Source organism: Chroicocephalus ridibundus, chromosome 1 (genome assembly GCF_963924245.1).
Source record: "Chroicocephalus ridibundus chromosome 1, bChrRid1.1, whole genome shotgun sequence".
Lineage (NCBI taxonomy): Eukaryota > Metazoa > Chordata > Aves > Charadriiformes > Laridae > Chroicocephalus > Chroicocephalus ridibundus.
The window spans coordinates 69,305,798-69,318,765 of NC_086284.1; the positions used below are offsets into that span (position 1 = coordinate 69,305,798).

General features: G+C 38.9%; 1 protein-coding gene across 5 annotated transcripts in view; it reads left to right on the top strand.

Moving 5' to 3' along the window:
* Window positions 1-12,600, top strand: part of SEPTIN10 (septin 10) — a 40,664-nt gene extending 28,064 nt beyond the window's left edge. For 4 of the 5 annotated variants that reach the window (XM_063338500.1, XM_063338515.1, XM_063338530.1 and 1 more), the window contains 3 exons: window positions 3,760-3,892; window positions 6,662-6,852; window positions 8,061-12,600. In XM_063338500.1, coding sequence (XP_063194570.1) covers window positions 3,760-3,892; window positions 6,662-6,852; window positions 8,061-8,076 — 340 coding nt within the window. In that variant the 3' untranslated portion in view covers window positions 8,077-12,600. Of the gene's footprint in view, window positions 1-3,759; window positions 3,893-6,661; window positions 6,853-8,060 lie in introns of those variants that run through there. The other variant, XR_010071569.1, reaches the window with a different exon arrangement.
* The last annotated feature ends 368 nt before the right edge of the window (window positions 12,601-12,968 follow it).

Sequence of the window (12,968 nt, forward strand, 5' to 3'; positions counted from 1 at the left end):
TATTCAGACCTTGCAGTTCTTGAACAAAAACATGTTTATTTTTCGGTCTATTTTGAGGATGATGGCAGAAAACAAGGAAGAATTCAGTAATGTGAATACATTTACATGTAGAGGAAGGTTGATATGACTCTGGTGGTCTTTTCTAAGAAAGGAAGCCAAATATGAAAGGCTAATAGGCTTCTTCCTTAAGAAGTCACTTGGGAATGGAGTTCATCTGACCAACTGCAGACCTTTGCATTTGAGCTAAATATTTTAAACTCCTTATGGTAAGACTGAACTGCATCCAAAGTAGCTGTTTTTCATGCCTCCAGTGGGAAAATGGTAATTGTTTAGATTACCACATCGTTAGTGTTGCTTAATATCAACTTAGGTAGTTCACTGAGTCAAGGGACTATGCTAAAAATACCAGCCACTTGTTAACTTTGAAATTTTTTAGTTTGTCTGATATACCTTAATTGCTAGTCAAATGGTTTGCAAAAATTTAGAAGTGCAGTTTTCAAATTGGAAAGCTTTTTAAAATTGAAATGAACAAACTGTAAAACATTGTGTAAATATCTGTGTTGTTCAAAGTGCACAAACATTGTGGTCCACTGAGAGCTAAGCTCACTTCAATCAGAGTCTTTATTTCTGAACATAACGTATTTGATTTGCATCTTTGTATTTAGGCTTCCCTGTTCTCAGTCTTACGCAGATAGGAAAACTGTATGTCACAGCTCTGCTTCTGTAGAAAGGTAGGTGCTAGTGCTGTTATGAGGTATGTAATGGATTAGTAAGGTGTAGACTTGCCTCACAATCCCTTCCTTTCCTCCAAAACCTCACTAAGAATACATTATTTAGATAATTATCTTCAACATCTTAATTTTGCAAGTGGTGTTGAACAGAGTATAAAATTCTAGAAGTCCAACCGAGAAGAATGAGAGAACTGGGTGAATATGATTTTCATAATGTACTATATGAGAAGCAGTGAAACCAGTCTTCTGGTAAACCGAAAAGCGTTTTACTGTGTGCAGTAGGTGCAGTAATGTTGAAAAGATTGGCTTAAGATCTGGCGAACTATTTTCTCCTCCTCCCCAAACCTCCTAAAACCAAAGACTGTTTGGATCATTATGTTGCTGATAGGCCAAAAACAGAAGAGGGAAGTTTGTTTTAATTTTGTATTTGTGATTTCCGGAACAATTCAGTCCAGGAGGAGGGAGGATTTAAAAAATAAGCTTTTATTTCTCCTCTTCCTTATACATGTAATTTGATTACTTAGTAAATCCAGTGTCTTCAAAGTTAATCTTTTACTAATTTCAAGAAAAAATTGCATTTACTTGATAAACTAAGCTTAGGTTGCCCAGAGAGGTGGTGGAGGCCCCATGCCTGGAGACATTCAAGGCCAGGCTTGATGAGGCTCTGAGCAACCTGATCTAGTTGAAGATGTCCCTGCTTACTGCAGGGGGGTTGGACTAGATGGCCTTTATAAAGGGCCCTTCCAACCTAACACGTTCTATGATTCTATGATTCTAAAGATGCCCACGTAATGAAATGAAGGTGCGATTGCAGCATGAGTTGCTCTGGCGGCTGTATTGCACCCAAAGGGAAGATGTTAGCTAGCAGAACTGACACAGGGCCCAAAAGTGGGTACGGTGAGATCGCCAGCACTTGAAAAACCTGTGCTGTGGCTTTATTGCTATTACATACACCGTCTAAACTTAAAGGTAGTGTGAGTTAATATACCTGTGTGAAAACCATGCCCTCATTTCGCTTGGTGGATACAATTTCAGGGTAACCTAAATTACTTCACAGCTGATTAAAAAAACCCAAAACCAACCTAACAAACAAACAAACAAAAACAACAAAAAACCAAACCCCAAAAGATTTTTGTTCTGAGTTTGTTTTGTTGCAATGTATTGCTCAAATAAGACAAATAGGAAACGTGCTCTGACCTTGAGATCTTACAAACATTAAGTCTGCACGTGCAGTTTCAAGATGAATCATCCCTCTCTTTAGATTATATTTGGAATACAAATAAGAAACTTTAGGGTTGGGAAACTGCCCAGTCATCGTAAATTTAAATATAGAAGAGAGCTGTTTAAGCTTATTGTTGCTCTAAGTAATTATGTTTTTCAGTGTCCTTTTTTTTGGTAAGACTAGACTTTCCATTTATAAGATAATAGAAACAGTAAAAGATGAGACTTAAAAACTGGTATGATAGTGTGTAAGTGTTTTAAAAATATAAAGCAAATTTAAATATTTGGTATACATATATATATTCCATCAGAGTGTTAGGCCTGAGATACTTGGCAAAGGACAGTACCTCATGACAGCTGAGAAGGGCTGACTAGTCAGCTCTCAGGAAGTGTTAGAAGAGATGAATGGTGTAAGACAATAGCCCCAGAATAAAGAGCTAGAATATTATCCATGTTTTGATCCGTGTAAAAGCCCTATGTCCTACAAGATATTGGACAGATCCTTTTGGTTGTGTAATAAGCATTAGCACAGTTTTGATCCACCAGTTCTGCCTCTCTGGACTCTTACGACTTGTGAGAAGTTTGTGGTAAATGTTTTGTTGGAAGAATTTGTGTCATTCAGCGGGTATGCTTTCCAAAGGTAGCGTGCTCTTTCGTGTGTGAGATACATTTGTGTACAAACTCCATTCCTTTCTCCCTGAAAAGCAGGACTTTTCCTGCCAGCACTGTGGTGATACCAGGGGTAATAACAGACCCTGAAAATGTGAAACCTCTAACAGTATATGAATAAATTACCAGCATCTTTTAATTTGCTATGATGTACTTCGTTATGAAAGAAGTTGCTCAATTTCAAGTGCCTGTTGCTTGGAGGAAAAAAGTTGTCATGTGTACTGAAATGTCTAGTACAGTAACTTTTTTTTTTTTAAAAAAAAGGAAGGGAGGCATAGATTTAAAAGTAAGGAAATGTTTTACTTACTTGATATTTAGTTCTGTTGCCGTATAGTTGCTCAATGATCTGAACTAATTTACACCTCCTATATAATTTCAAATATAAGTGTAATATGTATGCAGTATATTAGCTTCTGGGAGAGGGGATTCAAGAAAAAACAAGCAGTCTTGAGGTTTTGGCTGATGCAATGTCCCGGTTTGAGGTACCATAACATGCCAAAACCACAACATGCATGTTGGAAAATAACCCTCTCTTTTGGATGTTGAACTGCTGAGGAAATTGTATTTATTCTATTTTAATGTAACTCTGCCATATTTAAATTTTGATATTACATTAAGAGAGTGCTACATATTTTGAAGCTTCTGTTATTTTCCTTCCTTTTCATATAGGAATAATTAGTTTGTTTGTTGTGTTAATACTCCAGATGCATTGTTTTTTAATGTCTTATTCTAAGACTGAGGTTTCACAGTGTGGAAATTTGGGGGGATTTTTCTGGCAATTGCAGTGTCTTATTAATAAGCAACTTAAAGAAAAAGGTTATGCATGTTGGAGACAGAAAGTTATAACTCAAGTCTTTTAGAACATGAGATTCCTAAAGTGCTGTATTTACTTTGAAATGTAAATTGCCCAGGAGCTGTTAGCATAAATAATTTTACTCAGGGTTGTTTATTTAAATGAAGATTTTGAAAGGTAAGATGTTTGCTTCTGTTTAGGTTTGTTTATGAATTTTTATGTGGTATGCTGTAGAAATTAATATTTCAGATAAATATTAATTGTTTAAATAATGATCCAGCTTGTTGGTTTTCCACATTGCATAAAGCAGCGTGCTGGAGACTTGCTAACATTTTTGGACTTCAGTCTACAGGAGGCCTATGAGGCAAAGAGGCACGAGTTCTACCTTGAACTGCAAAGAAAAGAGGAGGAGATGAGACAACAGTTTGTGCAGAAAGTGAAGGAGAAAGAAGCTGTATTGAAAGAAGCAGAGCACCAGGTAAGCATGTCTGTCTGTCTTCAGTTTGTTTGCTGAGATTTGGAACGGTTAAGTTCTTAGCAAAATCACAACTAGTTGATATGTATAATTTCCTAATATTTTGAGGGCAGTAATGCTTAAAATCAAAAGCAGATTGATTGCACAAATTGATTTGATTAGCAGATTGATTAGACACAAGCAAATGAGAGAACAAGTCCTACGAGGAGCATCTGAGGGAGCTGGGATTGTTCAGCCTGGAGAAAAGGAGGCTGAGGGGAGACCTTTTGCTCTCTGCAACTACCTGAAAGGAGGGTGTAGCGAGTTGGAGGTTGGTCTCTTCTCCCAAGTAACAAGCGATGGGACAAGAGGAAATGGCTTTTAATGGTACCAGGGAGGTTTAAATTGTATATTAGGAAAATTTTCTTCACCAAAAGGGTTGTCAAGCCCTGAAAGAGGCTGCCCTGGGAGGTAGGGGAATCGGCATCCCTGGAGGTGTTTAAAAGATTTGTAGACGTGGTGCTGAGGGACATGGTTTAGTGATGGACATGGCAGTGTTAGGTTAATGGTTGGACTCAATGATCTTAAGGGTCTTTTCCAACCTAAAACATTTATGATTCTATAAATGGCAGTCTTTTTTTGGGATGGATCTTATGGTCTAAAGTCTTTGGTGGATAGCTGGGACAAGTCAATAGAGTAGGAGGTGATATGGTAAGATAAGATAAGTAAGAGAGTGTGGTGAATATGGTTGCATGTTTTTTTGTGTTCTCTAGGAGTATGCTGGGAAACATCGATATGCCATAGCAGCCCAGTAGGTGCTTTTCATGCATTGGTTGCTTTGTAAAAAACAAGATTTCTGGAAAAAATTCCATGGGTTGTTTTTCAGCTCAGGAGAGTAGGGTGTGTATGCTTGTACGACCTCCAGGTTTAGTTATTAAATTACATGCTCAACCCTCACGTTGAGAAGTTCGAAAGTCTGGGGAGGGGGTGGGTGGAGGGGTGTTGTTGGGTTTGTTTTGTTTTTAAAATCTCATCTATTCCCAGCTGCCTTAAGAATGTTTGGAGATGTGGAATATTTCTTGAATATATTGTTGAAGATTTAGTCCTGTCAAGCTGGACTGGCAAAACAGGATCTTCTCATCTACTTTCTGCCAGACTCTATCATGGTCATGTGTATTTATATTCAAACACTGGTTTAATTGAAATTGGAAACCTGTGTATATTTGGTAATGTACTTTTCTGTACCTCAGTCTTCCAGCAAAGATGTAGGAGTTTTTGCGAGGTATTCAGATGCATGTTTTAAATAAGAAGGCTTAATACTGTGTTTCCTAAGTCTGTTAAGTCCCCCATGCTGCTTGTGGAGAAAAAAAAAACAGATTTCAGTCCTTCTAAGTATGAGGCTATCCAATTGGAAGAATACTTGGCCATGTTCAAAGTAAGTTCAGCTAGGTCTTACGCAGTATCTTTGGTACCCTTTGATGTTTTCCTTCTATTATTTATACCAGGCGGTTTGTGAGCTCTGCACGTTGCAATTGAATTATGGATATTACTTTTCCCAGTTTCTGATATAGGAAAATGATCAAGAATGTTTGTCATATACTCTTGCTGCTTGTTGTCTGATAAGTGTGTATGTGTATCTGGAATATAAAGAAAACCAGGAATTTTTGTCGCACTTAAGATTGCTTTCACATCCTTCATTTAGAGGAACCTTATAGGTTGCTCTAGTGTGCAGCGTTACCGCTCCCGAGACATACAGATGCGTAGGACCTTACTGTTTCTACTCTGAATGTTTTTATTGGTATACCTGGTTTTGCAATGCGTCTAGTTAACTGTTGCAATGAATAAATGAATAAATAAATGAATAGTGTACATACATGCACACACACACACACACATTTATAAAATCAGACAGCTCTACTGTGTAGAACAGGCACACCGTTACATTAATAATCTTAATTATTTCTTAGTTCCTTCTTTGACAAAGATGAAAATAACTGTCTCTGATTTCTATACCAGTACACCACTCAGATTTAAGTTACACCAATACAGGTGGATGCAGAAGCAGGATTCTAGGAGAGTTTGCGTGGGGGGAAGTGGGAGGTGAGGAAGGGTGGAATGAAGTACCCTTTGGTTATCATGCACAACTTCACAGCAGGTTTAAACTGATCAAAATGCATCTGGAGAGTAAAATCCATTGATATGTCAAAAGAACAATCAAAGAACAGTTACTGCAGAAAAGCAGCTAACTTCTTGCAGCCCACAAGTAACTCCCCCAACCAGACGTATTGTGTGTGTATATATTAATATGTAAACGTAATTAATATACATACTAAAATTTTGTGTATATATATGAAAATACCTACGTGTGTAATTAAAGTATGTATGATTCCTTTCCCTCTTGGTTTTAAGGAAGTAGATTCTACTTGACAGATGCTGATTTAATCCCTCTGTTGGTAATTGTTTCCTCTCTAAAGGCCTCCTTATTTTTGATATAACCAAGGTATAGTAAAATCTAGTAGGAAATCGAATAATGACTTAGTGCCTTCCATGTGCCACCTGTACTTATTGTGTAGTAGCCTGGCTTCTATGAGAACAATCTGATACGAATGATTATTTTTCTGGGTTGATGTTTGTTTTGTCTTACCAGTTTTGGGAAAGAACTACAATGTCTTATGACTTTTAGCACAAGTTGAGGTAGGGCTTACTGTTTAATTGCAGAGGGTTTTTATATTGTGATATCACCACCTTGTGTTACTAGCTGGGAATATATTTCTGCGTGCTTTCTTTAAACAGGTACACACTAAATTTGAACATCGTATGCTAATGCTTCAAGAAGTGAAACTGAAATTAGAGAAAAACAAAAAAGTTCTAGAAGATGAAAGAGCTATGTTTATTGAGAAGAAAGCTAATGCTGAAGTACTCCAATCACAAGCATCTGTCTCTACCCCTCTTGTTAGTTTGAAGAGAGACAAGGACCGCAAAAAGTAAGTACTGATGCTAGTCATCAGAGGCAGCAGTAAAAAAATTCTTCACATATCACTTTTATAACACAAATTTCAGTAGTCTTTTAGAAAAGATACAAACATGCTCCTATTCTGTTATGTGATAAGAAGAAAAATGTGTGTCAAATACCCTCATGCTTGGTTCACTGGCTCTAAAATTTAGAGTAATTGGTGTATGTTCTATGAGCGTTCTTTCTTTTTTTTTCTTTTTTTTTTCCCATGAAGGAACCCAGGTTTTCGACTTGAACTCCTGTGCTTTGATGTCAGAGATGAAGACACTGTCAATGTTCACGAACAGAGCAAGAGGGAGAGGGAGAAATTAGAGAGGGAGAGAAATTCATCCAGGGAATTCCCGAAATAGTATTTGATTACAGCACTCAGGTTTTGAATGTAGGATATGTTAGTTTTATGAAGCAGTCTGACTGCTGCTGTCCTATAATACTGGTTGTTCTTCCTAGTACAGATTTTTGAGACGAGAGACTAATAAAATTGGCTGTATATTACCCTGAGTGTAGAATATGATTTGATAAACATTTCACATTCTTCCCTCCCACCCACTTCTTTCTTTCTCCACTCCCCAAAAAAAAGCTCTAATAAATTGTAAACTTTCAGAAATGTATTCAAAAGTAGTCTCTGGAATAACATGCCCAACTTCTTTATATGTATACGTTAAATTAAATGTTCGTATGTAAACATTAAATTAAATTGAACTAAATTTTTTTCTTCTCCAAACCCAGAAGTGAATTAACTTACTAATTCCCTTTCCTGATAGGTTACAACTTCACTGCAGATAACATTTTGTTGATTATTATCTTACTGCAATTGAAAACAGATTTTTTGGTACAGAAATTATTCAGAACTGGTAGATTATGAAAAACATTAGAAACTAGGTGGGTGCACATATTTCCACAAATATCATCAAGACAGCTTTAACATTTTTGGTGTGTATGCTAGCAACCTGCTTGTGTTTTGGGGAAAATGTATTACATTCAAGTAATGTTACAGAGTTCCTTTTCCTCGACTCCTTTTTGGGGACTTACATATGGAAGTGGAATTCTTGGTAACAGAAGCCATTATCTGCACTATTATGAGTAACTCTCAACTTCAGAAGATTTTTAGATTTGTTTTCTCTGTTTTAGCTTTATTCTTCAGAGCATGTTACAGTTTATATGCTTGCTTTTGTTTTTCAGTTCCAGCTTTACGTAGTATGGATGATAGAAGAAACAATATCCATAATTTCACTTGAGGAAGCAATGATTCAAAGTGTGCTTTTGGAGGTGTAGGAGGTGCAGTTTCTTACTAAAGGATTTGGAAAACGTCTCTTGTTGCTGCATGCTGCAAAAGAAGAATTTTGAAGTCTGATGTACAGATACGCATATGGTGCGGCGATTACTGTCATTGTCATCACAGACTTTCTGTTACGAGTCTGCCTTGATACGCACTTGCCTTACCTCCGTGTGGCCAGCTTGCTTTCACTTTAAGTGCATTGTACCAAAGAAAATGTCCCTGCCGTAAAAAGTTCCATTCAGAATATGAATGCTGTAGTACAAAAGTATTCAGTGAATATATCCTTTCAGTGACTATAACCTTTCTAAAGAGCTATTTTCATATGATATGGTATATTAGTCTACTAAATATTATTTAATACAACTGTTGACATAGTTCAACCATCTACTGATTTTACTGACAGATTTTGTTTATGGGCTTTTATGTACAAGCACTGTCCTCAATTTCAGATATGATCGTTCTAATCATAATTTATTGAGACATTTTTGCAGTGCTTTACCATTGCATGATAGTTTATCTGACACTACTAACTTAATGTGGAAAGTACCTGTAACTTTTTGATGCTTGTGACTGTGGTGTTCAGTTACAGCAGAGGCTGAACTTTACAAAAACTGTTAACTACAAAAGCTTCAGGTTAAAACAAGTTTAAAATGTTTTTTATCTTTTCAGTAGCCGTGGTAACTAATGGGAAACTATAAGAGGTGCAGTTCCCTGAAGTTGTTTTGTGCAACTCTTTAAAAATAGTAGAAGTAAAATACATTGTTTTTACTTAAGTGTTTCTGTTGTTCTGCTTCCTCTCCCTCCCATGTTATTAAAAACAAGGAGTAAGAGTTCACATTGATCTGAAAAATATGAATGTTTCACATCTAGTTTAAATGTCTTAAGTAACTTATTGATTAGAAAAAATAGGTGATTTCTGCATACTGTGCCAGAAAGGCAATATGACGTGTGATGTACTTGTCATATACCACTGTACTGAATCACAGAATATCTCAAATTGAAGGAACCCCTAAGGACCATTGAGTCCAACTCCCTGCTCCTCACAGGACTACCTAAAACTAAACCATATGACCAAGAGCATTGTCCAGGTGCATCTTGAACTCTGACAGGCTTGGTCCCATGACCGCTGCCCTGGGGAGCCTGTTCCAGTGACCGAACTCACCTTCTATTTTACTCACACAGTGATGCAAACCATATAAGATTGTTTTGCTTCAATTCTGTAGCAATGGGAAGGAATAAATGCTAAGATATGAAAACCCTTCATTGATCAGGAAAGAGTCAAACTGCTAATTCTTTCAGCTCCACAGGCACGGGAGGCTGTAACATGGGAGGGAAGGGTTAAGAGGAGATGGGGGTTTAGCCTGCATGTAACTGATCCTTCTCTCAATGGAAGAATAATGGGCCAGGGCCAGGCCCTGTGATTGCTGTCTGATTGCTCCTTCGTGAGCAAAATGTAGCTTGATGAAAGACTATTTTTTGTTTGGCTTTGTACTATTGACTGGGCCAGTATCTGTTTTATTAGAAACAAGGGATACGCCTTCTTTAAAGGAGGTAACAGCCAAATGAAAAAAAAAAATTTTTTTTTTGAACTGAGCAGTAGATTTGGAAGTGCTATCAAGTGATCTTGGGCAGAATGTAATTACAATTAAGTGATGTGTGCTGTCAGCGTTCAGTTATCCCTACGTGGGTTATTACAGCCGCTGATGTTAGTTGGCTGAAGCTCTTCACGAGCGGTACAAAACTGCACCAGAAGACAGATTTAGCTGCCTGTAGTGTGGCCACTTTGCAGAGGACAAAGCCTGAGATGGTTAAGTACTGTTTGACCGAGATAGCTCTGTGCCTGGCCGGTACTGGAGGATGTGCTGTGCTTTGACAGCTGGGAACAATGAATAGTACCGTAGGGATGCCACATGTCTTGGTCAATATGGGTTTGTGTTCAAGTTGCGCGTGTTGGGCCTGCAGGACTCGGCAGCAAAACAAAACTGGTGCAGGCACCTGGGGGCAGGTCTTTGGAACGGGTGGCAGTTAAAGGGAGTTTGTTCAGTGGTAGCACAAAATGAGAAAGCCGGTGGGGTTTTCTTTTTTTTTTTTTCCTGATATTCATTAAAGCAGTTGAGAGTCATCTGTAAGTATGGGAAATTCCATAGTTGTTTTGTTGAAGTTTGCCTAAAGATGAAGTATCAGATAAGGGCACAAGTGCACATCGCCGCCTGACAGTTAAATGCGGTTCAAAGAATTATAAAGGAACAACTAACAAAATCTCCTGAAAGTAGAGAATTAATAGTGGTAGTAAAAAAGAAAAATAATTTCTATGCCTCACTGTAGTTTATGTTAGCTGTGGGCCTTTTAACTGAACACTTCAGAGGGGTTTATCCTGCAGATGAAATGGTTTCAGGACCATTTATTAAGGTCTCTTTATTGTTATGGTACCTTCTGCAAGTGGCTACTGTGAGATTATTTACTGCCTTTACAAGTCCAAAGTCTTTACCTTTTTGATCCTTTCCTTAGGATACACTCCATATATATTTTTGTATTTATTCTTAACTATATCTTTAAAATTACTTTGCCATGAGAAGATACAGTCAGGATGCATACATGATTTTATCTTAAATCTCTCTCTTAAATTTGATGTCAGAATCATATCTAGATTTGCATTGTGAAATTAGGTAGAGAATATACTGGACTTTGAATACTATATGGACATTGGAAGCAAGGACGGGCAACATGGGAGGACTACAGAGATGATGTTCACCACTGTAGGGAGAAAATTCGTGTGGCCAAAGCTTGATTAGAGTTCAAGCTGGCCAGCACTGTGAAGGACAACAGGAAGGGCTTTTAACAATAGGTTAACAACAAAAGGAGGATCAGAGATAACATTGGTCCATTGCTTGATGAGGTGGGTCACCTCACAAATAGGGGCATAGACAAAGCAGAGATGTTTAATGCCTTCTTCGCCTCTGCCTTTAACACCAGTGATGGGCCCTGGGACCCCCGGAGCCGTGTGTTGAAAGACCGTGACTGGGGGGATGATAAACACCCAGCCAACACTGAACTTGTTTGAGAATTGCTGCTCCAACTGGAAGTGCATAAATCTATGGTGCCCTGTGGGATTTATCCTGGAGTACTGAAAGAGCTGGCTGATGTTATCACGGGACCTCTCTCCCCTGTTTTTCAACAGTTTGGGGAGTCTGGAGAGGACCCAGTCGACTGGAAGCTGGCAAATGTTCCAATTTTCAAGAAGGGTAAGAAGAAAGAATTACAGGCTTGTCAGTCTCACTTTAGTGCCTGGTAAAATTACGGAGAAGGTTATTCTGGGAGTTTCTGAAAAGCACCTGAGAGACAATGCAGTCATTGGTCATAGCCAGTGCGGGTTCATGGGGGGAAAGTCCTGCTTAACCAACTTAATTTCCTTTTATGACAAGGTCACCCACCTAACTGATCAAGGGAAGCCAGTAGATGTGGGTTTTTTGGATTTTAGCAGTATCTTTCTGGACAAAATGTCCAGACACAGCTAGACAAGTCCATAATATGTTGGGTGAGCAGTTGGCTGACAGGTTGGGCTCAAAGAGTTAGAGTAAATGGAATACATCAGGCTGGCAGCCAGTCACCAGTGGAGCTCCCTAGAGTTCTGTTAATGCCACAGTTAAAGGCCAATGCTCTTTAATGTTTTTAAAAATGATCTGGACACAGGAATCGAATATCCATTGAGTTTGCCAATGTTACTAAATTAGGAGGAGCTGTGGACTCCCTCAAGGGTAGAGAGGCCTTAGAGAGAGATCTGGATAAGCTAGAGATCTGGGCAATCATGAACTATATGAAATTTAACAAGAGCAAGTACTGGATTCTCCACCTGAGACAAGGTAATCCTGGTTATAGGTACAAATTAGGGGATGAGAGGCTGGAGAGCAGCCTTGTGGAAAGAGATCTGGGGGTTTGGGTTGATGGCAAGTTGAATATGAGTCAACAGTGTGCCCAGGCAGCCAAAAGGACCAACCGTGTCCTGGGGTGCATCAAGGACAGCATAGCTGGCTGGTCGAGGGAGGTGATTGTCCCACTTTGCACTGGTGCAGCCCCACCTCGAGTGCTGTGTGCAGTTTTGGGTGCCTCAATATAAGAAGGACATCAAACTATTAGAGTGTGTCCAGAGGAGGGTGACCAAGATGGTGAAAGGCCTTGAAGGACAAGACTTACAAGGAGCGGCTGAGGTCGCTTGGTTTGTTCAGCTTGGAGAAGAGAAGGCTGAGGGGTGACCTCATCGCAGTCTACAACTTCCTCAAGACGAGCAGCAGAGGGGGAGGTGCTGAGCTCCTCTCCGGTGACCAGTGACAGGACACGAGGAAATGGAATGAAGCTGTCAGGGGAAGTTCAAGTTGGATGTGAGGAAAAGGCTCTTCACGGAGAGAGTGGTCGGTCACTGGAACAGGCTCCACAGAGCAGTGGTCATGGCACCAAGCCTGTCAGAGTTCAGAGAGCATCTGGACAACACTTTTAGCCATATGGTTTAGTTTTAAGTAGTCCTGCAAGGAGCAGGGAGTTAGACTCCATGGTCCTTATGGATCCCTTCCAGCTTGAGATAGTCTATGATTTTAACTTAGGGAAACACGAGACTTTTCCATAACAGCAACAACATCATCTCTATACAGAAAGGAAAATACTCAAAAGAAAAATTACTGATTTTTCAAGACCTTTGCAAAGACTTGTGTAATTCACATTCAGTCTGTCACTGCAAAAAGGAATTTAGTGTAATTCACTGGCAGGTGAATTAACTAACTGGATTTTTATACGGTAGTGAGGCATCTACCTCTCCTTGT